This window comes from Larimichthys crocea, chromosome XIV (assembly GCF_000972845.2).
Source record: "Larimichthys crocea isolate SSNF chromosome XIV, L_crocea_2.0, whole genome shotgun sequence".
NCBI lineage: Eukaryota > Metazoa > Chordata > Actinopteri > Sciaenidae > Larimichthys > Larimichthys crocea.
Genome location: NC_040024.1, coordinates 13,802,545 through 13,830,446, shown reverse-complemented (window position 1 = coordinate 13,830,446; position 27,902 = coordinate 13,802,545). Strand labels below are relative to the sequence as shown.

At 42.3% G+C, this 27,902-nt stretch overlaps 1 protein-coding gene across 2 annotated transcripts; it reads left to right on the top strand.

Moving 5' to 3' along the window:
• On the top strand, window positions 1-27,795 carry rap1gds1 (RAP1, GTP-GDP dissociation stimulator 1). Of its 2 annotated transcripts, XM_010748131.3 has the most exons (15): window positions 1-425; window positions 4,683-4,790; window positions 6,630-6,752; window positions 8,227-8,352; window positions 12,210-12,356; window positions 16,003-16,131; window positions 16,636-16,761; window positions 18,649-18,792; window positions 21,392-21,523; window positions 21,744-21,878; window positions 22,947-23,072; window positions 24,482-24,621; window positions 24,738-24,864; window positions 25,123-25,251; window positions 25,344-27,795. In XM_010748131.3, the coding sequence occupies exons 1-15, from the start codon at window positions 422-424 to the stop codon at window positions 25,469-25,471; spliced, it is 1,824 nt and encodes a 607-aa protein (XP_010746433.1). In that variant the 5' UTR covers window positions 1-421; the 3' UTR covers window positions 25,472-27,795. The 2 variants fall into 2 exon arrangements, with proteins under 2 accessions (XP_010746433.1, XP_010746434.1); XM_010748132.3 differs by lacking the exon at window positions 12,210-12,356 and having other exon boundaries at window positions 2-425.
• The last annotated feature ends 107 nt before the right edge of the window (window positions 27,796-27,902 follow it).

Genomic DNA, 27,902 nt, shown 5'->3' with positions numbered 1-27,902 from the left:
CTCCTCCTCCTGTGTGGCTGACTTGACTGTGGCATGTCAGACTGAGCCAGTCGTCCAGGGGAGCGCCAGCCAGCCAGCAGGTCTTGACTGTTGGTGCGGATATGAGAGGAAGTCAGATGCGTTAACCCTGGTAGCCACCCGGTGTACAGGCCGCTGTACAGCAGCATCCATCTGAGCGGGACTGCCCGACCGGCCCGGCGGCTGCTGTCGCTACCTAAAGAAAGTGTGTAGCTTAGCTGGCTAACCTCAACCCGCTTCACTTCGCCAGTTTAAGGCGGTTTAAGGGACGAACCGTGCGTGCGTGTGTGTGCGTGTGTGTGCGTGGAGAGAGCGGGGCCTCCGGCTAGTACGACTCGGTTTACAGCTGACCTGGAGAGCTCAACACCCCGGTTTATTTCCCCCGTAGCGACATCCTGCTGAGATGGGTGAGTAAGACCGGCTAACGTCGGCTAACTCTGAGCCCGAGTTAGCCGACGAGAAGTGTTTATTTTTTATTTTTATTTTTTTTACCGTTTAACGTTAACCCCGCGAAATGTGTGTTTTTAACGAAAACGCTCGCGGGCAGCCACGTACGGCGTCATTTAGTGTGCACTGAAGCCACCGCGACACTTCACCTCCGCAGCTGTGTGTTGTTATCCTGACGGTAACGTTAGTTAGTGTTTTTTTTTTTTTTTTAAAGCTGACTGTGGCTAAATGCTGTGTACACGCGCGTGCGTGCGCGCGCTCTCAGCCTCAGTAGTCGGGTGGGGTAGCTCCTCTGACTCTCCATCCACTCCCCGCTCTCCGTGCTCGTGATTTAGCCTCTTTGCTTTATTATTATTATGATCGTGCTTTATAATATATCATCTGATGCCTTTCGATGGAACTGAGCCGGGACTCGAAGGTCCCCAGCTGCTCAGCGAATGCACGTCCCCCCCCTTTGAAAATGGCAGTGCTGTTGATGGTGTACATGGCACTCCTCCATCTCCACAGCTGTTATGCAATAAGGATCCAGCAGCCCACTTTGTGTTGCTGTTTATACTGCACTGCTCTCAATAATGTTACTGCTCCTGCTTGGTTATTGATGGTGGACACACACACGGACACACACACACACACACACTGATTACTGAGTGTTTGAGCACAGGCCTGTGACTACTGTAGTGGTCATCTAACGCAAATTAAAACACACGTCTCCATCTCCAGCCGTCGCATTTGTGCCCATATGAGGCAATGAAAAGCATCAAGAGGAACCTCCGACAGTTTATGAGGTGTTTCTCGAGGTCTAACCCCCAGGCCGGATCACTCAAGCTGTCATTTGATGTAACCGTGGAGGGGGGGATGGATGGATGGATGGATGGATGGATGTGTGGGTTGTGCAGCAACAACCAGGTCACTGCAATCCTCATGCAAACTATCGTTACCTGCTTTGTGGGCGCAGAGAGAAGATTCTCACTCTTATTAACCATCCTGCGAGTTTCAAATGATTTTTCTTCCCTCTATTGATAATCAATAAATCATACAGCAAAAGCCTCTGGAGTAATCAGAGTACGTGACTGGACCAAACCTGACGAGCGGGTCCAGATCAGGTTTCACTGAGGATTCAATGCATGCTCAGTAATTGGCTGTAACAGCCAATTACATGACGAAGAAACCAAAAAATAATTCAAAGATCTTTACCGACATGGAAACCAAACCAGAAGGATGATTTAAACAGTAGCTACAGCCAAGCCAAGCTCTTCAGAAACCTGTGGGTGATGTCACGCATACACTGTCCACGACTTATACTGTCAATGGGCTCCTGACTCTGTGGCTAATGTAAGGAGAGTTTTACTGGTTAAGTAACTTCAACCGCTGCTCTCCTCTGTTCCCTCTCTCTCTACATTAGTTGTCACATCCTGTGTTGTCATGCTGAACGTCTTTACTGATAGTCAGGACACAACGTTAGGACCAGCCACCAGTTAAATGCTGCTCAGATATCTTTTTCACATGTATGTCATACGTTTGTGTTGATGTACAGTTGAGAGCTGACCAGGGACGGTGGCAGAGAATACACGACAGCTAAAGTCACTGTAGAAAACTGTAAACGATATGTATGGAGGCGAAAGAAGAAAGAAGGAAAGTCCACATCCAGTGAAGATGTCTCTGTTTCAGCTTGTTTCCGAGAAGAACCCAGAGTCCAAACGCTCATTGAACACACAGCCACTACCTGTATGATGTCATGAGGGAGCAGACACCGTGCCATCTGTTTCCTTTACTGATTAATAAGAAGAGCAGGAATCTAAGAGTTTGTCATATCATGTGATGGATGTCATTGATTTGGTTCCTGCCGTGAACATGGCTGCCAGCGCAGCAGATTGATAACTCCGAGTCCTCGTGATGGAGGAAGGAGAAGAAGGAAGAAAGAAAAACACTCACAGGAGGAGAGCTGCTCCATAAAGTCGACTCTCAACTCCAACCAGCTCACCTGTCCTTCATTTTATTAACTGTTGACAAGAAGTTAGCTCGTTAGCTCCATCATTTGACTTGCTGAGAGGCTGATGTGTCATCAGTGGAATGCTGTGTTGCTTACTGGCATGCTGTTGGCTTTCAACCGGCATAAAAAGGGCATGTCATGTCATTTGTCTTGCACACGTCTTCAGCTGATCAGAGGTCATCTGAATGCTGTACTAAAACAGCTAGCCACTGTTATAACAGAGATGTGAAGCCTGCTTCCACAGATCTCTGAAAGATGATGTGTGAGTCATGGAGAGACTGATGCATTTACACCTTTTCTACATCTGGCAGGAGTGAGTCACAAAGCACCTCTCGAGAGTCACACTCCCGCGATGCATTAACACTTGAGCTTAGAGCTGCCCAACACGTATGAAGTGTAAGACATTCAAAACAACATGCAGAATGAGGCTGTATTAGCCTAATATTTTATGTGCTGCTCTCCATCAGTGGAAGCAACCAAAAGTCTAAAAAAAAAAATGAAGCGGCATCAAGGCGGTACGATCTCGTGCTGAAACATTCAGTCGCGCTGGAACTGAAGGACGGATTCTTTTTGCCAGAGGCACCATGAAACGCCTCCCAGAGGGCACCCATTGGAAGTGATCAGTGGGTGGGTAGCATGTGTCAGAATACAAATTCCCCAGCTGATTCCCAAATGATTTCACAGGCTTTGTTAATCACTCTGTCTACACTGTTTTTTTAAAATATATTCACAAGTGAGACGCCCACAACAGGATATTAGCACACGTCTCCGTAACCTTCCAACTAGATGGTGATGCTGCACGCATTACCCCCAAGCATAAGTGAGCGTTATTTATCAGGATGTGAACTTTGACTGTACCAAGTGACAGGCTGCATTTCAATAGAGCAGCATGTGTTGTTTATTAGACATGCTGTTACCAGAGCAGTGGCATATGTCAGTGGGGAGCTGTGTGTTTGCCAGTGGACTGTGTGCAGCGCTCTGTGCAGAACTGCAGCAGCGTACCAGTCAACAGTGACACACCATTAAGAACAGAAGACAGAAGAACAGAGTGTTGTACATTTAGCTACTTTATTTTGGTCCTGATGCTGCGTCTGCTTCCTCCCAGCGGCCTCCAGAGGTTTCAGCAGGTAGCATCTCTGCACACGAAGCTATTCATGGTGACACTGTCTGTTTAAGCAGGGGTTACATCTGCTCCTATCCTTTTTCTAATATTGTTCATAACTAATGACTCTGATTAGGTTTTCTTATTATTATTTAACCTTAACTTATCTGGGAATGGTTAGTAAGCAGCAGAGTCCTTACCGCAGAGGCCTGGGTTTGTCATGTCATCCCCTCCCTCTGCCTCCTTACCTCTGTCTCTTAGGCTGTCATCGTCTAATACAGATTAAGAAGCCTTAAAAAAATAAATAAATAAGAAATCAAAAAGAATGCAGATTTGTTACATTTTTCTCACTTAGAAAGATATTTTGTTTTTGAAAAAATGTAATAGAAATGTTGAATTCTGGAAATCAGGTGATATCTTATTATATGTGATGATACAGTATCTTTATTACTACTTGAGCCAATGTGAAAGTGCCAAAAATCTGCAGTTCCTCAAACGTCCACTTGAGGCTGGCTCCAGAAGTGAGTCAGTCTCCATAAGTCCCCATGTCCAAATGTCCAACTTCACAGCAGAAATAAAGATGTAATATGTAAGATGTAGATATAAAAAGATGTCGCTGTAATCCAGCATGTATTTATCTCCTCTCTGTCATTCACCATCCATCGGGGCCGTTAGCAGAGTGAAGGTGAAGAGGTCAGTGAGTAGAGAGGAAACGAAATGTGACTATATAGATATGTGTACAATAGAGTAGATTAAAGGTGATGTTTATTATTTGTGGCTGGTGGCAGTTTACTATACATCAGTATCAAACACAGTCCTGAATGACTGTTGTCAGATGTCACAAGATATTCCACCTAATCTCTTAACCACTTTATTGTGCTGTGGTTTGCAGGAGGTTGGAACCTGTCCCAGCACACAGTCTATCACGGAGCTACAGAACATAGTGCTGTTGTTTTTTTTATGGAATATTTTTTGGTATAACTGAGGAACCTTCCATGGGTTTGGTTTGGCTTTGCATACCTTCGCTGGCCTTCGACTGATTTCTCATGCCTCTTTGCGAATCGCCTTCATCTCCCTCAACAAAAACCCCTTTTAAACGTTCATGAAATGTTTTTGTTTTTTCAGACAACCTAAGTGAAGCCCTGGAGAAGCTGAAGCTAGCGTCTACAGACAGCGCCACGGACAGTGTGGAGAGCTGCCTGGACTGCCTGCTGAAAGCACTTGCCAACAACAGTGAGTACAGTGTGATTTACACCCAGTGTGTGCTGCGAGTCCTTTTCTAAGTTTTCCATAAAAGTCTCTCTGACAGGCTGCTTACTCTGAACCTACAAACATTCCTCTAATATTTTCTGTATGGCTCATGAAAATAAAAGCATCTACTCCAAACCTGTATATGCATGTGTATTGTAACTGGACCATGGTCAGCAGTGGATGCTCGTGCTGGCCTCGAGCCACTTTTGTGGCCAAGAGTGTGTCAGACAGCTGAGTAACGACATCGCACAGTTGAGTGCGCAGATCCTCCCCAGCTGACTGAATAACAGATCTGTCCTTGTCTGATTGTTTTGTTCAGTCTAATAGTCATTCATTGTGATATATCATGTTGAATCCTGGTGTTCGTCTTTGGACAGACCCTGTACATGCTGTGGCTGTTCCACATGAAAGCAGATATTCTAAAATGGTGGCTCTAGAATCAGAGGTCTTCACCATTTGACAGAGATGCAGCATGGACCCACTCTACATACAGGATAATGTTATTTATCTGTCACTACAATAACGTGTAGGATGGCATGTAGTGTTGACTCACATCATCAAGGATGTGTAAATTATATTTTTGCGACTAGACAGATTTTTTAAATAATTATGCTGATTTATGTGAATGTGTATTTTTAATGTGTATGTGATATTTTTATTTAATTTGAATTTTTCTAAAACTCTGAGAACCTTCTCTTGAGAGAACGAGGCTAAAGAAGACGACACATTAAAATGCACTCACATCAGATCTGTAATTACAGTTAGACTTCCTGTCTCCTAAGTGGGCGTGGTCTCCTCGAACCCGATCTCCAAACCTCGTTTGGAAGTGTGGATGATGGAAACAGATTGTGTTGAACCAGAGACTCTATACAAAGTACATTTTAGTTATGTCTTTAGAATTCCTCTTTGGTGAAACCAGTGGCGATAAATATGATATATTTACAGTATGTTTAACGGAACTGAGTGATGATTCAGCACCAGAGAGACGACATATCTTGTATTGGATTTTACAAGTGTTTTGCTGCTGAGACAGAGACAGATCTCCAACAAAGTAAATTTTCTGAATTTCTGAAACACGAGTCCAGTATTTACTTTAGTTTCTCTGAGAGAAAGACTCACTCACAATCTGATGCTGTGACACAGACACAGGAAGGAACTCTTCAGTGAGGCGTCTATTTTCTTAATTGTCTCTGCCCCGTGCTCTGGAGTGTTCCATTGTCACAAATGTTTGTGTGTGACTGCAGCTATCTGCGCCATTTCATTTGAACCATCTCACAGCGTGCCATGCAATAAACCTACACTGTTCTCACAGTGTATACAGTCAACTCTTCAGCATTTGGTAAATGGTAAATGGACTGTACTTATATAGCGCCATTCTACTTAAAGCGCTTTTACAATACATATCTCATTCACTCATTCACACACATTCACACACCTATGGCACAGCCTTCAGGAGCAATTTGGGGTTCAGTATCTTGCCCAAGGACACTTTGACATGCAGACTGGAGGGGATCGAACCGCCGATCTTCTGATTAGTGGACTACCTCCAAGCAACAGCTGCCCTCATTTTAATGCTCTAAATTATGAATATGTGGAACGTATGTATGTATGTAAGAGTGAGTCTGTTAAATCCATTTATTTACACAGAAAAATTAATTTATTTCACAGAATTTAGTGATCACTAAAGTTCCAACCAGCAACAGCCTTCAGTCAGAAAGTGATACTATGTATGATGCAGGCATCTTGTGCTTCTCAAAAGTGACATAATAATAATGGGATTAGAACAAAGTGATTCAAACGTGTTCTCTTCTTCTCCTGCAGACACTGAGGCCAGTATGAAGATCCAGGAAATGGGCGTCCTTCCTCTGCTCCCCACCCTGCTTAGCCCCCAGTCTTCCTGCACCCCTAAAGTAGCCAACATCATAGCTGAGGTGGCCAAAAATGGTGAGGTTCGGTTTCCAAGTCCATCCACCCAGGAACATCCTGACTTTCTGTTCCTCCATTCGTCAGTATTCCATTTTTACACTTCCTCTTGCTCTCCTCCTTTTTTGTTTAGATGTGTTTTTCCTCATGAATACATTATTTGGTGGAGAAGTGGAGCAGCCTTGTTAGGCGTGTCTGTGAATTAAAATATTTGAATTTGATTCAAACTGAAATACGTTTGATTGACGGGCCACTTTAGCCCTTGTTGGCATTTCAGAGCTAAGCTGTCAGTGGCTGTAAGGCTGTGAGCTATGGTGTGAGGACTCCAGCCTTGCATAACTGCAGTGTCAGAGATTTACCATTGTGTGAGCACAGGAGAAGCTTTTAAAGTGGGGAAAAAGCAGACGTGAATAGAACTTGGGGCAAGAAAAGGTTAGGATAATGAATGGGTTTTTAGCAGCTTGCAAGACTGCAGCTAATGATCACTCCCCAGCAGTTTGCCAGGCTTGGCAACAACCCGCTGGCATTTATCTGTCACTGCTTCCGGAAATGTCTGCAAGCAGCCAAGTGACTGCTGGGCTAAAGACAACTCCCTTTCTGTCTGACAGAACTGAACTGACACGATTGTTTAAAGCTGCATCGGGCAAGATTTAATGCAAAAACATGTTTGACTAATGAGCACAAATCACCACCACAACACAGAATACTGTCCCATCCCTACTGCAACACAGACCATCCAACATGAAATTGTCCAAACGAAAATCTTATTATGATCACTGGTAAGAAAACCTCTCCCCAAAAAAACATGCTGACTTTAGTCCTAACTTACCAATTACGGTACTCGTAGCTTCTCCTCCTAGTACATACAGCTTTAAGGTTCAGTGCCCTGCTCATGGGCACGCCCTTCTGACATGCAGTGATCTAATGTCCTCACCAAACTTTAAAATTAAAAGATTTGTCAGGCAGTGGATCAACCTTTTAATTGGTACTGCAGAGCTGCAGACAGACAACAGATGGATCCTCAGATTCTAACTTCAGTATATCATGTAAACACACTGAAGAGGTCATTAGCAACAAACACATGACAGCAACATAGAGAACATTCAGTTTTAGAGAGTTCAGTTGATCGTAGCCATTTAGGTTCTTTATTGTTTGAAGTTGATAATGCTGCTTGAACATTAAGTGGAGGATCAGAGGTAGGGTGGGTTAAACTTGTCACAGCAATGTCAGATCTTCTCCATATTCATTTTCATCTTTTTGTTGTAGAAGAATGGACAGGATTATATTTGTTTGTGTGTGTCATCATGTTTTTGCCTGTTTTAAAATTTCTTAAATCACATGTCTTCATCATCTAGGTCCCTCTATTTACTACAGATACTATCATTAAAGCTGTGTGGCAAATGTGGCAGTTAGACAGACGTATAACTTCCTTAAACAAGTTTAACTTCTGACAGTTTTATACTGACCTATTATCCAACACCTGTCCCTCCCTCAGAGTTCATGCGGAGCCCCTGCGTCGAAGCCGGCCTCATCCCTCCTCTAATTCAGCTGTTAAACTCCACCGACCAGGAGGTTTTACTGCAGACTGGCCGAGCTCTTGGCAACATCTGTTATGACAGCCGTAAGTAGGAGTTTGCTTTTCTTAGGGAACACTGAATCCCTCATGAGCCTTGTCATCACCATCGCAGGGCTAATGGAAAACAAGTCATAAAAATGATGCAGCTTTTTTGGCTATGGTAGACAAAGCTTTGATGTTTAACCATGTGTTTCAGTTACACAAACTTTTAACAGGGTTATAGCTTTGCCTGCAGGGAAATACTGCATTAGCATAGAGGGCACTAGATTTGCTGCCTTGCAGTCTGTTGGGTACTGGGAACACTTGAGTTGAACTTCCGCTGACATCGAGACTAATTGTTTGTTTACTTGGCACCATATTAACTGCTATATTACTGTCTCTATGAAAATATACATACAGACTTTATAATGCAATGCAAGTCAACATCACTTGCACACAATTAACACATTGACTATTACAACATGCAATAGCTTAGGGTTACAAAGGGGTGAAAAGTGTCCGGTAAATTTCCAGAAATTTCCAAAGTATGGTCCAGGTTCAGAAATTATCTGTGCAGGTAGGGGGTGTGGCCTCAATAGCCCCGCAGTAAGCAGGAATAACAGATATTCAAGTGTATCTGAAATCTGGTTGTTTTAGTCAAAGATTATGCTACAATATATTTTCCCCAGCTATATTTAAGTTCCCCATCAGGGGCCAATGTCTCCTTATTCCTGTTTATTCCTGATTATTCCCTTAAATTCCTGTTAATTCCCATGGAAAGTTTCAAACTTTCCCGGAATTTTGCAACCTTACAATAGCTACACATATAGACAGCGACCTAACAAATTAGAATGACTTGATATCCATGCTTACATTTCAGTGTGTTTAATTTGAACTTACACCCGGTAACTGTTAAGATCAAATATTTCCAACAGTGCATGTCAACATGTGTTACACATAATGAGCTCCTGTTGTAAAACCTTCAAGTACACTCCTAAACAGCTGAAAAGCTTCATATTACATATATGAACGAAGTAACAATATAATTGGACATGGCTGATGGAACGCCTATATTCATATATTTCTTAATGCACAGGCACTTGGTTATTGTGGGTTTAAAGGAAGGGGCTATATACAACCTTGAACTCAACTAAGTGATAACAAAACCAAGTTGCACATCAACTCATTTGTGAGTGATATGCCAACTAAAATCTAAGATACCACAGTTGATCTGACAATAAAATGATTGTGTTTGAAAATGCTACACTACAGTGAGTGTACCAGTGGAGTATTTGGGTATTGACCTCAGGGAGGAGCAGCAGAGTTTAAGCCTGATTTTGCAGCGAGCTTTAGAAGCTTTAATCACAGCTGTCAGTTCTGGTGCATAGTTTCTTCTCTTGTTGAAAAGCTGGGCATCTGTGGAATCTGCTGGGATGTGACATTTGTTTGAGTGGAGGGGGGTCTCAGTAAGCTGGCATGGTTTTCTGATCGACGCACTGGGAGAGTGTAGAGAAGCAGCTGCTCACTACCTTCAAGAAACACTGTAATATGGGAGACATTGCTTTCATAAAATAGCTCAAACGGGATCTTCTGAAACTAGTTCAGCTGTACTGCTGCTGTCTGTACAGGATAGTTTTTAGTGTTTTCAGTCATTACTTTCCAGTTTTATGTCTTTATTATAGAGGGTAAGGCTATAATCAGATACCTGAACCACCCCAAGTGACCCGTCAATGTGAAGGCACAGCACTTCTCCTTGTGGGTTCAGGATGCCTTAAAAAACGTATTGTCCGACATGTCAATCGAAATCGTCGAGTGTTTCTGCCTCTTCACCAAGATGGGTGAAAAGCCTGCCATCCTAGCTTCTTCCTGACTGCATCCCACTGCCTCCCCGATCTGCCTCAGAGAATTCTTTTGCATGTCTTTGGTTAAGAGTTTTGACACAATGAATAGTATAAATAGGGAATTGTTTTTTGATTGTGTAATTATCTCAAGTCGAATGCAACCAAATGACTATAAGTGATGCAAATCGAGACCTTCACCTTTATGCTCAGCTCACTTCACCATCATGGTCCAGTACCAGTACCAGTAACATACCTGGATTACTGCCAACGCTGCACAGATCCAGCTGTCAATCTCATACTCCATCTTATCCTCACTCAAGAACAGGAACCCAAGATACTTGAACTGCTTCACTTAGGGAATCAGTTTGTTTCTTACCCCACGTAAACAATCAACATTCATCGCAGCCGTTTCACATTCAGTGTCCCAGTACTTTGGAGTTCACAGGTTATAAATATCAGCAAACTGGACATGTAGAAATTCTGTCTGTTGCAGTACATCAACCACCTGACTGCTTGACCTTCATAGAAAGGGAACCCAAATCTTCCTTAGGTTATAAAAGAACTGGATGGTTTGTATCAATGGCCCACCCCACATTCCCACAGAACCCCGCATAAGACATCCCAAGGGACACGATCATAACCCTTCCATTACTGATGCCTCCATCACCAGCATCCTCACACAGAAGGGTATTATCAACTCTACCAAGGTTTTTATCACAAGAAGATTTCAATAATGCAACTGACTGATTGTCAACACTTAACATACTAAAAATATATATATTTGGTATTTAGGTAAATTTATTTGTGACTAATTGGCCAATATATACAGATACTAAATTATCTAGAGTGAGACAATATCAGCTGATGGACGGGGCCCTGTTGTTATGACAGCCAGAGTGTAATTATATGAGCCTTTAGAGATAACTACCCAGGCTCAGTGGTGTGCAGTGTTTTCACTCCACCTTTTTTGCATTGGCTCAGCTCACTTGGAACCTCCAGCTGAAAACGATTCCAAGCAAGTCGTATCAAACTTAGCCAAACCATGCAGTGGAATTGAGTTATTATATGTCATGCATATAATAACTTGCAGGCAGCACCTAGGGTAATATCTTTGTCGTAGATGAGGACTAGCCATAGCTGAATTCTAACCCTTTAAAGCCAGCACATTTGGTTATTCCTGTTTCACAATAAAGTCCTAGCCCTGCCTTTACATGGAATACATTGTTGAGTCAGCTTCAACAGCAGCTTCATGTGAACAGAAACAGGAAATAATATGCACATGGCACTGGCGTGGTGCTGTGAGTTCAGACATGGCATGCTGCCACGACTAAATGAAAGTAGCAGACACACTGATACTGAGAAGGCTGACTCATGTAACGCTTCCTTTGGCAGCTATTCTACTAGACAAAGCCCTCCCAGAGAGACAGTCACCATTAATGTGCATTTATTGTTTGTCAAAGGTAAAGTGCACTGGTCTTCAAAGGAGTATGATCTTGAAATGGACACAGCGCACAAAGGCTTGATTATGCCAATCCATTGTCAGTAGTCTGTTTATTCAAGTTTCTGTTTTTTTTCTTTTAAGAATGCAGTCTTTTTGATTTTGGTGTTATTGATTGTGTTGAGTTTCAATTCTTCGCTGCATAAAATAAATGTATTTTGTGTGCAGGGAGAGCTTTAGCTTTATTCTGTTGCCATACATACTATGCATAAAGAAACTGCATAAGAAAAGGGATGAATTATGGCCACCAACATCAATTGTGACAAAGAAATCTAATTGAGTTTTTGTGTGGGTTTGAATAATAAAAAGCCTTGATCAGATGGATTTTTACATATTCATCGCACACAGGACCCAAACTTGGATTCACTTTGTCATATCGTTGTGGTCATAATTATTTCCTTGATACTTATTTTATTCAGCATTGTGACTGTTTTAGAGCCTTAGTTTGCATTGATTTGTATGTTTTGTACTGCTTATTAACATTGCTTTTATATGTATTTTTCAGGTTGTGGTTATTTTTCTTTTCTTTACGTTTCTTTCTTTGGTTTGTGGTTGATTTGTGTCCTGGCCTCTTTGTTTTGCAGATGAGGGCAGGAGTGCAGTTGACCTGGCAGGAGGGGCTCAGATAGTAGCTGAACACATTAAATCCCTCTACCAAAATACTGAGCCGGAAAATGAGAAGCTCTTGACTGTCTTTTGTGGCATGCTGATGAACTATAGCAATGATAATGGTAATGACCATCTTCCCCCAAGAACAACACCTGTTAACTAATCTCAACTAATCAGCGGATGTTCTCTTTCTTATACACAGACGATGTCACTTTATGTTTTCATGTCATAAGACAGTAGGGTTGAACTGAACCAGAAGATTCTATGCTTTTCTTTCTTGGACTGACCTTTCTCCTGATCCTTCTACCATGCTCTCTGTTGCTTTTCCAACATCACCTCTGAGGTAATCTGCAGATATTAATATTTGCTGAGAGTCAGCTTTCATAGAGGCAGTACCCTCCCTCTTCCTTGTAAGTTTGCATTGTTAATAGACTCAGCAGGTAGAGCGTATTCATTAACTAGTTCCCCTCCTTGCTTTGTGGCCATACTAGTGTCATGGCTCTGGAGATAGTGATGCCGGTCTGTGGCATATTTCAACAACTATTATATGGATTGCCATGAAAGTTCTGTACGAACATTCATGGACCCCAGATGAATTCGAATGAGTGATGTTTTATGTAGTCCCACCAAAATTTGCAAGATGATTGGCACAAAATTGTTGGACAGACATTCAGGGTCCACTCTCCAATAGCTCCACCATGTCGTTTGTGTCACTGTTGATGATTTGTTGTGACATTTGGCACACAGATTTATGTTTTCATCCAAGATGATTTGTAATAACCGTGGTAACTTTTCATCTACTGCCATGATCAGATCAAAATCTCTGTTTGTGCACCACTTTGGTTCTGCAAAACAAATGCCATTCTTCTCGTCAGCCTGGGCTGTACTTTGTGTTTAGTGCTTATTTGTAAAATGTTAGCATGCTCACACACCAAACTAAGGTGGCAGTAAATATTACCTACTAAACAACCAACACTGTGCCCACATACAGCCTTAAAGAGCTTCTAGCATGTAGACTCATGTACAGACTAAACGAGCTTTAGAAGTGTTATCATTTCAACTTTGAACAGTGTCAGGCGAGCTGTTTCCTCCTGCCTCCAGTCTTTATGCTAAGCTAGGTTAACCACATCTTGGTTCTGTATTCAGACATGAGAATGTTATCAAATCCTCTCATCTTCTTTTAAACTGAAGATGCTTATTTCCCAAAATGGTTGAACTATTCCTTTAGGGTGCAGGAATTATTTATCCAACGATGCAGTAAAAAAGTTAGCCTTGTTAGCTTTGTATAGATTTTCAAGACTAAATTGACAGATGATGTAATGTTACTCCGATTTTGTTCCCGTCCTCAAAGATTGCAGCTTATCTTGCTGTTCGGTCCAGTTTACATATGGTATGCTTTCTCTTCCATGTCTCTATCTTCATAATGTATCTGTGCTGCTTGCCTCACTTGGTGAGACAGGTGAATATACCCTCCACTGTGTCCCTTCATAGCTCTTTCTCTCTGGTCTATGCTTCAGTTTGTCTCTTTGTGATAACTACGCTTGTTGAGAGCAGAAAGTATGTGATCTGACAGACTCAGACCTCCTGCCAAGGAGTCTTTTGGCACTGGACGATGGTTTTGTCTGTTTGGTGGGATGATGGGAGGTTTGGCTCTTGGAATGGATGAGTTTTTGTGGCTTTCTGCAGCTTTCAGCAGCTTTCAGCATCTCGCTGACTCTTCATATCTAGCTAATGTTGTTGATACAACTTCCCACTTACTAACAATGAAACAACTCCATCATTTCAAAGAAAAAGACAAGTATATTTTTATCTGTGACAACCATGGCATTCTGTTATTTACAGTACCAACCATGATCTGCTAACACAGTATCTGATCTGATCTCTTACAAGTTAAATGGTGATAATATAACATCTGGAAATACAATGATTAATATTAATAGTCATTGCTTGGAGCCACTGTTGTCAGTAACTCTCTTACATGTTGGAGGAATGTGCTTGCTTCTTGCGTTCACCCCTGTATATTTGTGGTCTACTCCATCAAGTTTGTTTGTGTAACCCAACAGTTCAATAGAAAAATACTAGAAATAATGTGGCTTGTCTCTTTGACCTGCTTTTCCCCCCAAAAAATGGAAGACCAGCACCCCCTACTGTTTGTGTCATCAAGCTGTCCATTAAATTTCCCATTCTCTGTTTTATTGTGGCACATGGTGTAAAAAGTTGAATTTATGTCATGACATATTGATGTTTAAACATCTTGTAGCATCTGTTTCATTGGCTTTTTGTATTACTTGCTTTTCCATGGCTTAAGGGGTTTAGTCTGTCCTGGTGCTCTACATTCAAGAAGGATCTGGAAAGATCTTTTTGAGTTCTTTCTTTGGGATCTTCAGGCTTGTAACAGACTTTTTTCCTTCTCTCTTCTGTTCTGCTCATCTACCCACTCTTGTCTTCCTCCATCATTGGCTCATTCTCTGGTTTTTGAGTAATTCCAAGTGCTTTCTTTCTTTTTGCTCTCCAGCTGGGTGTAATAGCTCTACCACCTCTTGCCATCAAATGGCAAATGAATCCACACATCCATCACATCTTCAGGTTTTGGGAATGTGAAATGTAGAATTTACTGCTTCTCACCCTACTGTCATAGAGCAGGCCTTGACACCAGGCTGTGGGTGAAATACTATTAAATGCAGTTTTGTATGTGAAACCTGCATTAAGTACTAATTCACCATTTAATTATAGTTGTAATTGACTTAACCTTGTTGTGTTTTGTAGCTATGTTTGTATTTAATCCAAATATAACTGACACTGGAAGGGATTTTTGTTGAGACAGTTTAAAGTGAGCATATGTAACTTCTGGAATACAATGGCCGTCATGGTCACAAATGGCATTTAACAATGATAAAGTTTAAATATAGTGTAAGAGTAGCACAAGTACAGAAGAGTCTAAACTGGTTTAGTGACATTAGTTTCACAACAAAATCTTATTTTTGCTAACATTAGCCTCATTGGGTCATACCATCATAGACTAAGGAAAGGCTTGGTCACACCAGCATTTTAAAATATCTAGTGATCTCCGTTCATTTCAATAGAATCGCTGTTATTACGCTTGTGGGGACAAAATATATTTTCCTGTAATAAGTACTTTAGTACTCACTTTTTTTCTACCTGGGCTGAGAGTTTACCCATCGTGCCTTCAGATCAGCTGTAGTAAAGAACTGCAGTAAACTAAAGTTTACTTGTGACATGCATCTGAACAGCTACAGCTTCCTCCATCCGGCTCTCAATTCCCTTGAATTCAAATCAGTTAAGGCAGCACTGAACTACAGTAAGCTTTAGTTTACTGTAGTTCAGTAACTGTAGTTTACAGTTAAGACCGAACCAAACTACAGTAAGCTTTAGTTTACTAGTTAGCAAGTCTGTTATCTGCTGTGTAATGATGGAGAATGCTGGGGTGGAGTAAATAGAACAGCAGAGGGAAAATCTCCGGGTCAGCTCGCCAGATTAATTTAGCTGTGCTACTTTTTGGTGTGACCAGGCATGAAGGCTCTACAGAATCACTTAGTGTACTAAATTGAACAGAGGTTTGTTTTGTTGGTTGTTAATTATTTTGAATTGAGTCATTTCTTCTTTCAAAAGTGTTCTCAAGTTTAGCCAATCAGCTTCTGTGTCAAAATCAAATGTCATACATGTTTGTCTGTTCATCTCCTCAACTCCACATCATGTTTAGAATAACATATTGACTGCCCATCTTTCTGTGTCTTTGTTTTCTTGCAGATTCCTTACAAGCCCAGCTCATCAATATGGGTGTGATTCCCACTCTGGTGAAGCTGCTAGGCATCCATTCCCACAACACAGCCCTGACAGAAATGTGTCTAATTGCCTTTGGGAATTTGGCTGAGCTTGGTGAGTATACCTAAATACCTGTTTAGTCAAGCTAACAATCCTACCAGCTATTCCAAAATGGTCAGACGGTATCATTAATGTTTCATTTAGATCACTTTCATTTTTTTGGTCTGTCAGAATCAGCTCACCATGGTCAGTGTGGTAGAAGAGGTTTTTAATGAAGACTGAATAAACGTAACATTCCAAACTACATCTGTGTGACATTCAGTGTACATTTAATGCTGCATCAACAGACGGCTTAGATACTAAATGGTGTGCTTCTTCTTCAACAAAACTCTGTCCTTGGCTCGTAAACAATTTTTTAAATTCAAGTTCTGACTGCAAACGTTGCTTTCACTCAGATGTTGAAATAAAACATGATTCACTGTTCCCCCTGCAGGGCTTGTGCTCATACGCAGTAAAAGTAGTCATTAACCTAAATGGAATGTACATAAGATGTCCATGTTGAGGAGAGGATTTCTTCTCTTTCGTGACACTCCTGTCGCACTCCTCTTTTATTTTCAGAGTCCAGCAAAGAGCAGTTTGCCTCCACCAATATCGCAGAGGAGCTGGTGCGTCTTTTCCAGAAGCAGACAGAGCACGAGAAGAAGGAAATGATTTTTGAGGTTCTGGCTCCACTCGCAGAAAATGGTAATTTTTTAAAAATCTAAATCTGAATTTCCATTACAGGGCAGGATTCAAGTAGAGGTAGTGAGGCACTGCAGTGCACTCTCATGCCTTTAGATGAAAATCATGTCCTCCTCCTGTAGTAAATTATCCTCTGTGTGAGCATGAGTCATGCTTTCCAGGCTAGCTGCTAACTGCACAGTCATGGCAGACAGCTCCTGCATTTGCTCAGCTGCTCTTTTTCAAACATGTCAGCGTGTGTGTGTCTGTGTGTTTGTGTGTTTTAACAGCAGAGAGTGTCTTACTGCTTCTTGTTATCACCATTCCAGGCACACTGGGTGCTCCTACATTGTCTCCAGGACAACGTCCTACTTAACTCTGCTCTAGAGACATCTCTCTCTCTCTCTCTCTCTCTCTCTCTCTCTCTCTCTCTCTCTCTCTCTCTCTCTCTCTCATCACACTGCACATTGTTCATTACATTTGTAGGGACACAACAACACTTTCTCTGTGAAAAGGTAATAAGTATGGTGATAAGACACTTGACACTTTTTTTTTGAGGAATTCACTGTATTGTTCTTTCATCAAAGTGGTTTTAAATGAAAAATGAAATGTTCTTGTACTCATATAGAATTGTAACTTTGCTGAGTCACTATAAAATAGCCTCGTTTTATCCAGCAAACATTCCAAAACCCAAAGATATTCACTTTACTTCACTTCATCATAAAAGACACAACAAAAACCGACAGTATTCACTTTTGATGAGTTAATTCCAATGAATTTAGCCGTTTTTGATTTAGGAAGAGTCTAAAAACAATTGATTAATTATCAGAATTGTTGCTGTCACCTAGATGGTTTGATAGACCTACCTGTCATCTATTCCACTGTTGATTTCTAATTTGGGTCCTGGTTCAATTTTAAAAGTTGGAGTTTGTTTGATTGTTTCAGTTTAAGTGCCCAAATGCAGATAAATGTATCCACAGTGATCAGTGTCAGGCCTCCTGTTTTTGATGAACTCCACATCTCTGTCTTCTGTACTTCTACTAATGTAGCATTTCACAAGAACACAGAGCTTTGGTGTGGTGTAGAACACTACTTGTTACTTAATAACATTAATCTAAGCGCATAAGGTTTTTGGTTAGATTGCAGATCATTACAGACCTCATGTTGAACAAGTCACTACAATCTAAACATTTCATTTGGTTTCTAATGAAACAGCTTCAGTCTCCCTTCAAGCAAGAGCACACATACAAATCAGCATACTGGAAATATTTGAATTATTTACTCAAGTAAAAGTAACGCTGCACTATAAATAGTGTCCCTAAGGACAGAAGTATTATCAACTAAATCTCACACTGCCCCCTGGATTGAGTGATTCTTATTGATGGACAGTCGAGGTTGAGCTGAGCTATTTATTTATTTTTTTAATATATAGATTTTTTGGGCCTTTTTCAAGCTTTATTTTTGATAGAGACAGCTGAAGAGTGACAGCTGATTTTAAACACTTGGTAGACTTTTGTACACCACTTCCACTTCACTGAAGACACGAAAACATAAGATCATGTGGAGCGATGAGGAGACATACCTCACCGTAATAAAAAAAATATATATATTATTTTCAGCTTATTATACACTAATAAAAAACATTGTTCTGAATATTATATTCCATTTCTGCCATATTCTGTGAATGAAGCGAATATTATATTCCATTTCTGCCATATTCTGTGAATGAAGCCCTCTAAATCTGACACCTTGGACTTTTAAAATAACTAACCACTGTTCCATTATTCTGCTTCATGCTGTGTTGTGCAGTCCCATGTGTGATGATCATATGATGCATTGCAGCAGTGGCGTTCAGACTTAACCAATTGTTCCAGTCCTCTCTGAACGTCTCATTCTCCTTCCCCCTGCCAGATGTGATAAAGCTGCAGCTGGTGGAGGCGGGCTTGGTGGAGTGTCTCCTGGAGGTGGTGGCTCAGACTGTGGACGGTGAGAGGGAGGAGGACATCGCCCAGCTTAAGACTGCCTCTGACCTCATGGTTCTCCTGCTGCTTGGAGGTAAACGCCTCAGGGCTTTTCCATTACACAAGGCCAGCGTTAACTCCTAATAACTAGCTTTATTATCACCATAAAAACACATATTAATCCAGTTCCAGAGTGTACTGTGTGCACAGGCACCAGTATTCATATTCCCTCTGAACTCGTGTAGGCACCTTGTGTAACAGTAATTAAAAATTCATACTTTCTTCAAACTGCACAGATCCTGCAGCCAAGTGTTCGTCAGTGGAGAAGATTATCTCTGAACTGAAGTCAGTTATGGACAGAAAATAAGACACACACACACACAGTGGCACACAGTTTTCTGTCCAGCGTTTGAGTGGAATGTTAATAATTCAGACATTTATGTAAATATTTTATTGCTGCAGAAAAGACGTGAACATTATGTGTTCTAAATATACTGAGCTCCCTGAGAGCAGTTCTACCACAGCTTCATGCTCTTTTTTTGTGAGTGTTTCGTCCAGTGAGCGATTAGCAGATGATTCGTCAAAGTCTTCCATTAGGGCTCAAAATCAATTAGAAGATGGTTGGCAGCCTTCTTTCTTTTCTCATCTGCAGTTGTGTGCAGCCACAGAACAAAGTGTGCCATTTAACACGGCCAAGAAAGATGGAGGACTACATGTTGAACCTCAGCCAATCATAGATCAGCTTCACTGTGGACGGGCACGAAAAAAAATCCCTTTACTGTAGAATCTTATTCCAATTGTTCCACTCTTACATTTCATGTCATGTTTTTATATTGCCTATGCAAGTATCCACCATCATGAGATAATCCAGCACTGTTACAAGTGTTCATTTTGTTAACAATAACAGTCCATCAGACTGTTAGAACAAATGAGGGATAGCCGTTTAATAGTAATGCATGTGTCAGAGTTTTTAAAGACCTGCACCCACCCGACCACCAGAACCCGACCAAACCACCAACTTTATGCAGTTCAATTCAATTAGATAGATAACTAATGAGACAGCAACTAACGGTACTGTAACTATAAACTGTAATGGAAATATGTTAACAATAATGACAGATCACATACACACACAGACACACACAGACAACACCATTTGAAGTCCCCCGGCAGTCTAGTCCTGTAGCAGCATAACTAAGTGATGAGCCGATGCAGCACTTACTATAAGCTCTATCAAAAAGGAAAGTCTTAAGTCTACTCTTCAAAGTGTTGACTGTGTCTGTCTCCCAGTTGTTAGTTTAAGGAGCTGATCCTGCTGCTGGGAGCAGCTAGAAGCTGTCCAGAGCTGTGCAGTTAAAGGTTTTTCTACATTGATGTAAACCTGGTTTATGAAATATTCTTAATAAAGTTTAAAGAAACAGTGTGTAGCATTTAGTCATGGTAATGGTGTAAATTTCGCTCTGTTCTAGTGTGAAGGAGAAACTAAGGTGGCTGCAAAATATCCAAAAGTCCATAGTTTGTCCATTCTTGGCTACTGTAGAAACATGGCAGTTCAACATGGTGTCTGTAGTAGGGCAGCAGCTGACAAATATTTTGGTAATCGAGTATTCTGTCGAATATTCTATCGATTAATCGAGTAATCGTATAAAATTTTTATTCTTATTACTTTCGCTTTGCTGCATTTGTTCATTTTTGCTGTTTTGGCTGTTTTCGGTCCTGGTCCACTATCGTGATTTCAATATCAGTCAAAATAATCGTGATAATGGTCCAGCATTATCACGATTATTTTGACTGATATTGAAATCACGATTAATTGATTTAAAAAAAAAAGTGTTTGTGTGTATGTATATATATATATATATATATATATATATATATATATATATATATATATATAATGATAAAAATAATAGCAATTTTAAAAAAACAATAAATAAAAATAAATTTCCAGTGTACGTGCACTCAGACTGTTCCTTGTAGTGGCAGTGGAGATATCTTTTTCAACTTCAGTGCAACATTTATCATACAAAGCAGGCAGTGCAACTCTGCTAAAGTGTTAGCGGGATGGCAGCATGGCAGTCTGTCCATATTCTTCATCAGTGAGCCCTTTGTTGTTAACGGTGCTGATGGGGTACATGTCCTTGGCCAGCATGAATGTCACCGTCTCCGTAATCTCTGGCTGACGCCGGGAGCTGGTGGGATATGGAGCGGCATTGTAAAGAGGGTCCTCAGTTTTACAGTGTTTTCATGATCGTGAGAAGCCAAAGTCGAAGTCGTGTTTAAAATTCGATTAATCGTCCAGCCCTACTGTCCACACATCACCAAAAGCATGCTTCAGTCTTCTTCTGCTTTGCAGGGGACGCATAGCCTGTAACGTAAGCACGTTGTGTCATACTAAAAAGAATCTGTGAGAAACGTGAGCTTCAAATTCAGTTAAACGAGGCTTCGAGGCAGAGGAAATTCCTCAATATTTTTTGGAATCGAGTTACTCGAGGTACTCGAGGAATCGTTGCAGCCCTAGTCTGTAGATATATAAGTCTCATTCTATGGTAACAAAAACATAACGATTAAATGCCCCCCCTGTCCTCAGTGGAACTGCTACACTCCAACACACAATGATCAGTCTGTGAGGTTATGCATTGAGCTGCTTTCAGTAGTATTGTACAGTAACCTGTTTGTCTTCTGTTGTGTAGATGAGTCCATGCAGAAGCTGTTTGAGGGAGGGAAGGGCAGCGTCTTCCAGAGGGTCCTGTCCTGGGTTCCATCTCATAACCATCAGCTGCAGCTCGCCGGAGCTCTGGCCATCGCTAATTTTGCTCGCAACGGTAAGTTTTTCTTGACGCTGTGATGAGACGAGTTCCCAGAGGAAAGTTACCGACCTAAACATTCATCATCCCTGTTAGGAAAGTGGGACACTGCAGGAGTGAGCAGAGAAAATACAGTTTATCCAGATTTCTGTTGTCGTGTTGTGACCAAAATAAACCTAAAGAGGCTGGATTTACAGAAGTGACCAACATATCTCCTGTTGTATGTTTCTGTGTGTAGATGGGAACTGTATCCACATGGTGGACACTGGTATCGTACAGAAGCTTCTGGAGCTGCTGGATCGGCATGTTGAGGAAGGCAACGTCACTGTTCAGCACGCAGCGCTGAGCGCCCTGCGGAACCTGGCCATACCTGGTGAGGCGCTACATCCGTTAGACTAACCCTCAGATTCCACCCAGCACCGCAGTGATACGCGACCATTCTAGTCACTGTATCAAACCACCGACTCCACTGCAGTCTGGTTCAGAAGCGGGCCTCCGCTCGGCTCCACGTTACATGGCTGTTCTAGTTTATTACGCCACGAGCAGCGTAATTTTGCACAGAGCACCTCGAGCGGACAGAAAGCCAGACACAGAAACAGCATAGAGAATCCGGTCAAAATGCAAACTGTAGAAATATGTTTAGAACATAAGCAAAAGAAAATGACCAAAAAGTCTGACAGGCTAAACATTTCTGAAACGCTCCCAGTGGGGTTTGAAGTCACATGCAGGACGGACGAAAACAGCATCGCAGCCGTGACGTGACAGACGTGCCTGGTGGGGTTAGGGGGTTAGAGGAAAGTGTGCTCAAACAGATTCATGCTCATCACACATACACTCAGTGTTTTTTAGGTTCACCTCGATAAAACTCATTTCAGTCTTTAAAAAGACAAACCAGAGAAAAGATTTACACAAACCATAAACATTGAAACGTTTCCTAAATGAAGAGTCATTCAAATCGTCTGCAGTGTTTGCAGAACTACATCAGACTTTTTCATGTGTGAGCTGATCGACCAGCACAGAATCCTTGGTTTGGAAAATAGTCATTGGTCATTAAAAGTGCTTGAATTTATATATTTTGTCTACGAATAGAACTTGAAGTTATTTCTGCTGCTTCTCATTCTAAAAACTGTGTCACAGTTTCAAACTATGCTGTGTTGGGTCCTTAATTTTGAATGCACAGGGCCTGGAAAGTCCTTGAATTTGATGTTTAGGAATGTGTGGCGACCCTAAAAACAGTTTAAAACGTTTGGCTTAGTTGAATATTATTAATCTAGATGTACCTCATAATTACTGTCATTGAAAGGAAGCCACTTGATGACGATTCTCCAACAGTGTGACCTGCCAGAGTCCGAGAGAATCCAGAAAACTTTGAATCACAGCTGTGAGACGTGTTTGAAGAATGAAGCTGATGTTTTGTTGTCCACTTGTTTTCTCTCTCCAGTGGTGAACAAATCCAAGATGCTGTCAGCTGGAGTAGCTGATGTGGTGTTGAAGTTTCTGCAGTCAGAGATGCCTCCAGTCCAGTTCAAGCTGCTGGGAACGTTACGGATGCTCATCGATACACAAGGTACACACTTCTCTCCTGAACACATCTGACTAGAGCTGTCACGATACCAAGATGAGTAACCACGATACTATACCAGACAAAGTATCACGGTTCCTGGTATTATCGCGATACTGCAGCCTTTTTTTATTATTATTTTTATGAACTGCAATGTATTTGTACAAGTTATAAATACTTATTATTTACTTATAATTTAGTTTGGTGCATGATAAACATAATACTGCTGAAGTAAGAATTAGACTGAAACAAGTTGAAAATATAGCAAAATTAGCAAGCAGCAAAATTAGTGGAGCCAGTGACGGCGCTCGGCCCGGTGCTTCTGCCATGGTGAGTGTGTTGTCTCGTGTTTGTGACTGTAAGCCGTGTGTGCGTCTGGATGAGACAGAACTTTAGCTTGTTGTTTGTTCTGAAGCGAGTTTCTATGGAAGTGGAGCTGTCTTCATGGAGTTTGTTCTTGTCGGCAGAAACACACGAACAGCCAATCAGCTAACAGACGGGCGGACACAGCGTGGGGAAACAGCCTATCATATCCCCGGACGTCACCTGTAACAGGCAAACAGCCAATCATTCAGCAGCTGTGTAGTTCGGTTGCAGTAGTTGCCATGTTGGTTTGTTTACAAAGGAGTAGCATGCAGTGAGAAATCGGGAGGAGAGTAGAGGTGGCTGCTATGTAGCGGAGACTGGCACCGGTAGTATAGTAATCCACGGTAGTGCTGTCGTGTAGAATTTCTAGTATAGTAGGAACCGTTACGATCTGGCACCGCGGGGTACCGTGTATACTGTGGGTACTGTGGGTACAGTGCAACTCTAGATCTGACAGAATGTAGCAGCCACGTTACTCTGCTTGATTAAGTCTGAAGTTCTGTGAAAGATATTCCAAGCACAGTTGGCAGCAATCATAACTTCTCCCCCCCCTCGGCTCTGTTCAGCTTCGGTATGATAATCAAGAGCTTTTCAGCAGCCTCCGACTACAAGAGGCTCAATCCTGAGTCATAAAGACAAACATGGTAACTGCTGCTCGCGTCCTGACACTGGACAGATGGTTCCATATACAGAAAGTCTTCAGAATCCAAGTGATTAAAAATGTGCTTCAGCCGACTGCTGCTGAACACAAACTTGGAAACTTTCATCTGAGATCTGTGAAGAACTGCGAGTGAACCAGAGGTGGCACCGCATCAGGTTTCCACTGCAGCATCATCATGTCCAAAAGACACATCACTTATCATGTGTGTATTAATAACAAGATTTCATTTTTTAAATGTCAGAATATCTCTCACACCACGACTGAACCAAATCATACTGGATATATTTTGGTCCAAATTATCTGCAAATAAACGAAGCTTTACTGGATTTTGATGATAATCCTGTGTGTGTGTGTGTGTGTGTGTGTGTGTGTGTGTGTGTGTGCACAGCTGAAGCTGCAGACCAGCTGGGAACCAATGGGAAACTGGTGGAGAGGCTAGTAGAGTGGTGTGAAGCCAAAGATCACGCGGGAGTTATGGGCGAGTCCAACAGGCTCCTGTCGGCCCTCATTCGACACAGCAAGTCCAAGGTGAGACACACACACACACACACACACACACTTCATATTTGTTCTGATGAATCCAGTGTACAGAGAACGTCTCAGAGCTGGATTGCGAAAGTGATTTTTCTGTTTGTGGATTTCAGGAGGTCGTCCGAACGGTCATCCAAGGAGGAGGCGTCAAGCACTTAGTTACCATGGCAACCAGTGAGCATATGATTATGCAGAATGAAGCGCTGGTGGCTCTGGGTCTCATAGCAGGGCTGGATTTGGGTAAGAGCGAGAACAGATCAATCCACATCCAGAATTCAGAATTTTCCAAGACAGAAATGTTGATTCTGTCAGTGCTGATCCTTAACGATCTTCTTAATGAGAAAGAAAGAAAAGCTCTGATCCAAACTGTCTGCAGACAGCTGAAGACAGTTTGACTCCTTCCTGTTGTTCTGAGGATGGAAGCTGACCTGAATTATTTATCATCTCCCCAAAGTAAAGCTGCCGTGGTCGCTCACTGACTGTTTTTCTGGCTTTCAGTTGCGGCTGAGAAAGACTTTGTCGGAGCCAGCCTGGTGTCGGTGCTCCACAAGCTGCTGTCAGATGAGAGGAGCGCACCGGAGATCAAGTACAACTCTATGATCCTCATCTGCGCTGTCATGGGCTCAGGTGAGACTTCCGAACAAGTGAACTGATTCAGAACTCAGAGGTTTGTTCTGCTCCGGCGTTCACGCGCGACCTTTCCTCTCCTCTGTCTGCAGAGCCTCTCCACAAAGAAGTCCAGAGCCTGGCCTTCATCGACGTGGTGTCCAAGCTGAGGGCTCATGAAAACAAAACGGTATCGCACCAGGCGTCGCTCACAGAGCAGCGATTAACTGCCCAGAGCTAAATGACTGTGTCCAACCCCACCCACACCAACACCCAAATCCACACCCACCCAAATGCCTGCCTGTCCACCCGATAACACCTCATGACTGCTCTCCCCGTGCCCCATCGTCATGTGCCAAGGTACCATGTCGCGTTAACTGCCAGCCAGACATACGTCACGTCCCCTCCCCCTCCGACCCTCTACCCCACCCACCTCCACCAGGGTTAGACTGATGTGGATTCAGAACGCCAAACGGTGCACTTCTTTACAAATCATAAAATCTGAGCATTTTCTAATTAATTGATCGTTTGGATTAGAAGAACTGGCCCATATCGAAGACTTGTTAGGGTGGGGAAGCCTCTGAAACTGTTTTTAGACTTGTGTGGGACACCAAACTCTCCTGTGAAAGCCATAATATGAGATTTATTTAGGTGGGTTAGCAGGTCCTTAAGGCAGGGGGAGGCAGGTTCACTTCAAGCTTTCAGACGGACACCCCGTCGACGCTCCATCAGTCTAACCCCGGTCCCCACCTCTACTTGTGCATGCATCTTCTGCTACAAGTAAGCTCCACAGGAGCCGAGGCGCCATAGACAGCCTAACGCAATAGATAAGAGACGACACTCTTTTACGACCATAGCTGTGATACCATCCGCCGGTAACCCACCAGTGAAAAATGTGCACAAAAGAACAAAAAAAAAACAAAAACACCCTCTTCTTCCTGTCGTGATTTTTCTTTCATTTTTAAGAAAAGCAGCCATCCATGATGTGCCCAGTCGTGTCCCATGTAGCTCGAGTATAAATTGACTAGAAACTGTGCATGTTTTAGTCCTGTTGAAGGTGTGACCGTGTTCATTTTACCGCTTGCATACTCCAAAGTGCAGCCTGCCCTCCTCCACTGACACCTCCACTTTAGTTTTGCACTCTTCTTCTTCATGAGGACTTGGATCGATAGATTTTATCTGATTTTTTTTTTTTATTCCACGGTTGTCCAAACACATTCCCCCTCCCCACCCACCTCCAACATGTGTGCAGTGAAAGTTAAGAGGCTCCACAAGCCTCCACCCGTCACTGAGAGAGAACCAGGTGAAGCGAACCCAGTGGAGAGCAGCGCTGTAGTCAGGTCTACGTTTGTGAGTCCAGTTCAGCTCCAACACCGAGTGCAATTAGGGGGAAATAACCTCTGCACGAGCTCTCTTAGCCCTGATCCAGGACCGCCATGCTGCGTATGAAGGTCTTCCGTCTGAAATTGGACATTTCAGTCGCTGACAGAAAGATTTTTAGGAATATTAAGCCACCACATAGTCAAAAATCTTCAGAAACGGTCAGGTGGGTCCAAAGTAACAGAAACGTGATTTCGTCAACACAAACGCATCAAATCAAGATCTTTGACTTCACATTCTTGGTACTGACTGACTTCAACCTTTCTGGCTCAAACTGAATCATATTTTTTCATCACGTTTTGTTACTTTGCAGCCACCTGAGCGTTTTCTCCATCTTCTAGTTTAAAGATTCCATATTTAACATCCACCCAGTCGATGCACTGTAGTTTTCCTCGATCATAGTTGGACACTTTGCATCCCAAGATCAAAGTCTCGTTTACACTGTGGACAAAGTTCAAGAAAATATCGACAAAAGTTTATTTTTTAATATTTTTGGATGGATAGAGGTGGTAGAGGAAACTATGAAGAGCAGCCGAGAACAAGTTGAAGTCAAAGTAGGTGTGAGAGATGAAGAATTCAGAGATGTACAAGTACAGCAGCCCGGAAACAAGATTCACTCTGACAGAACCGGGCCTTGCTGTGCTCTGTGAGGGAGCCACCATTCCTCCCTGTGTGTGTATGTGTGTGTGTGTACAGTTTGTATGTGTGTGTTGTGAATACACAGCTTGGGGAAAAGGCAGCGTGGAGAAGCCTAGGATCATGTGAGAACTAGTAACTGAACACAGACACACAACAGTCACTGTATTTGACCCAACCCCACCCAACCACCACCATCACCACAGCAGCACCACGCCCCCCAGAGGACAGGTCCCTCATCACATGTGACAGCTGGTTCTTCTAGTCAAAGGGATTTCTGCTAACGTGCACATCTCAGCATGTCCGACACTGTACGACACTCTGTTAACATGCCACGGTGTGTTTCCTGGTCTGGGCCCACGCTTTTTTTTTAAAGGTATGAATGGTTATTTATCAGATTTGTGCTCTTCTTAAAGACACATGCCAGTGGAGATGTATCCATAGTAACTGCGTAAAATACTATAAACTTAAATGTTTGTTGTAAATGTCATGAGTTGTACATTTGGAGGATTGTAACTCAGCAGATAATTAAAAGATGATAGCTGGTGATGGCTCGTGTCTTTTCTGCTTTAACCCAGCAGTCTTTAACCTTTTTCAGCCCAAGGACCTTTGGACGAGAGACAAACAGAGCAGGCACCCACATGATGATTACATCA

What these genes read in the sequence shown, in the direction of transcription:
- rap1gds1 (XM_010748131.3), top strand. An exon ending in GATGCTCATCGATACACAAG is followed by an intron (nt 23,073 to 24,481) that starts GTACACACTTCT and finishes GTGTGTGCACAG; the next exon opens with CTGAAGCTGCAGACCAGCTG. An exon ending in CATAGCAGGGCTGGATTTGG is followed by an intron (nt 24,865 to 25,122) that starts GTAAGAGCGAGA and finishes TCTGGCTTTCAG; the next exon opens with TTGCGGCTGAGAAAGACTTT.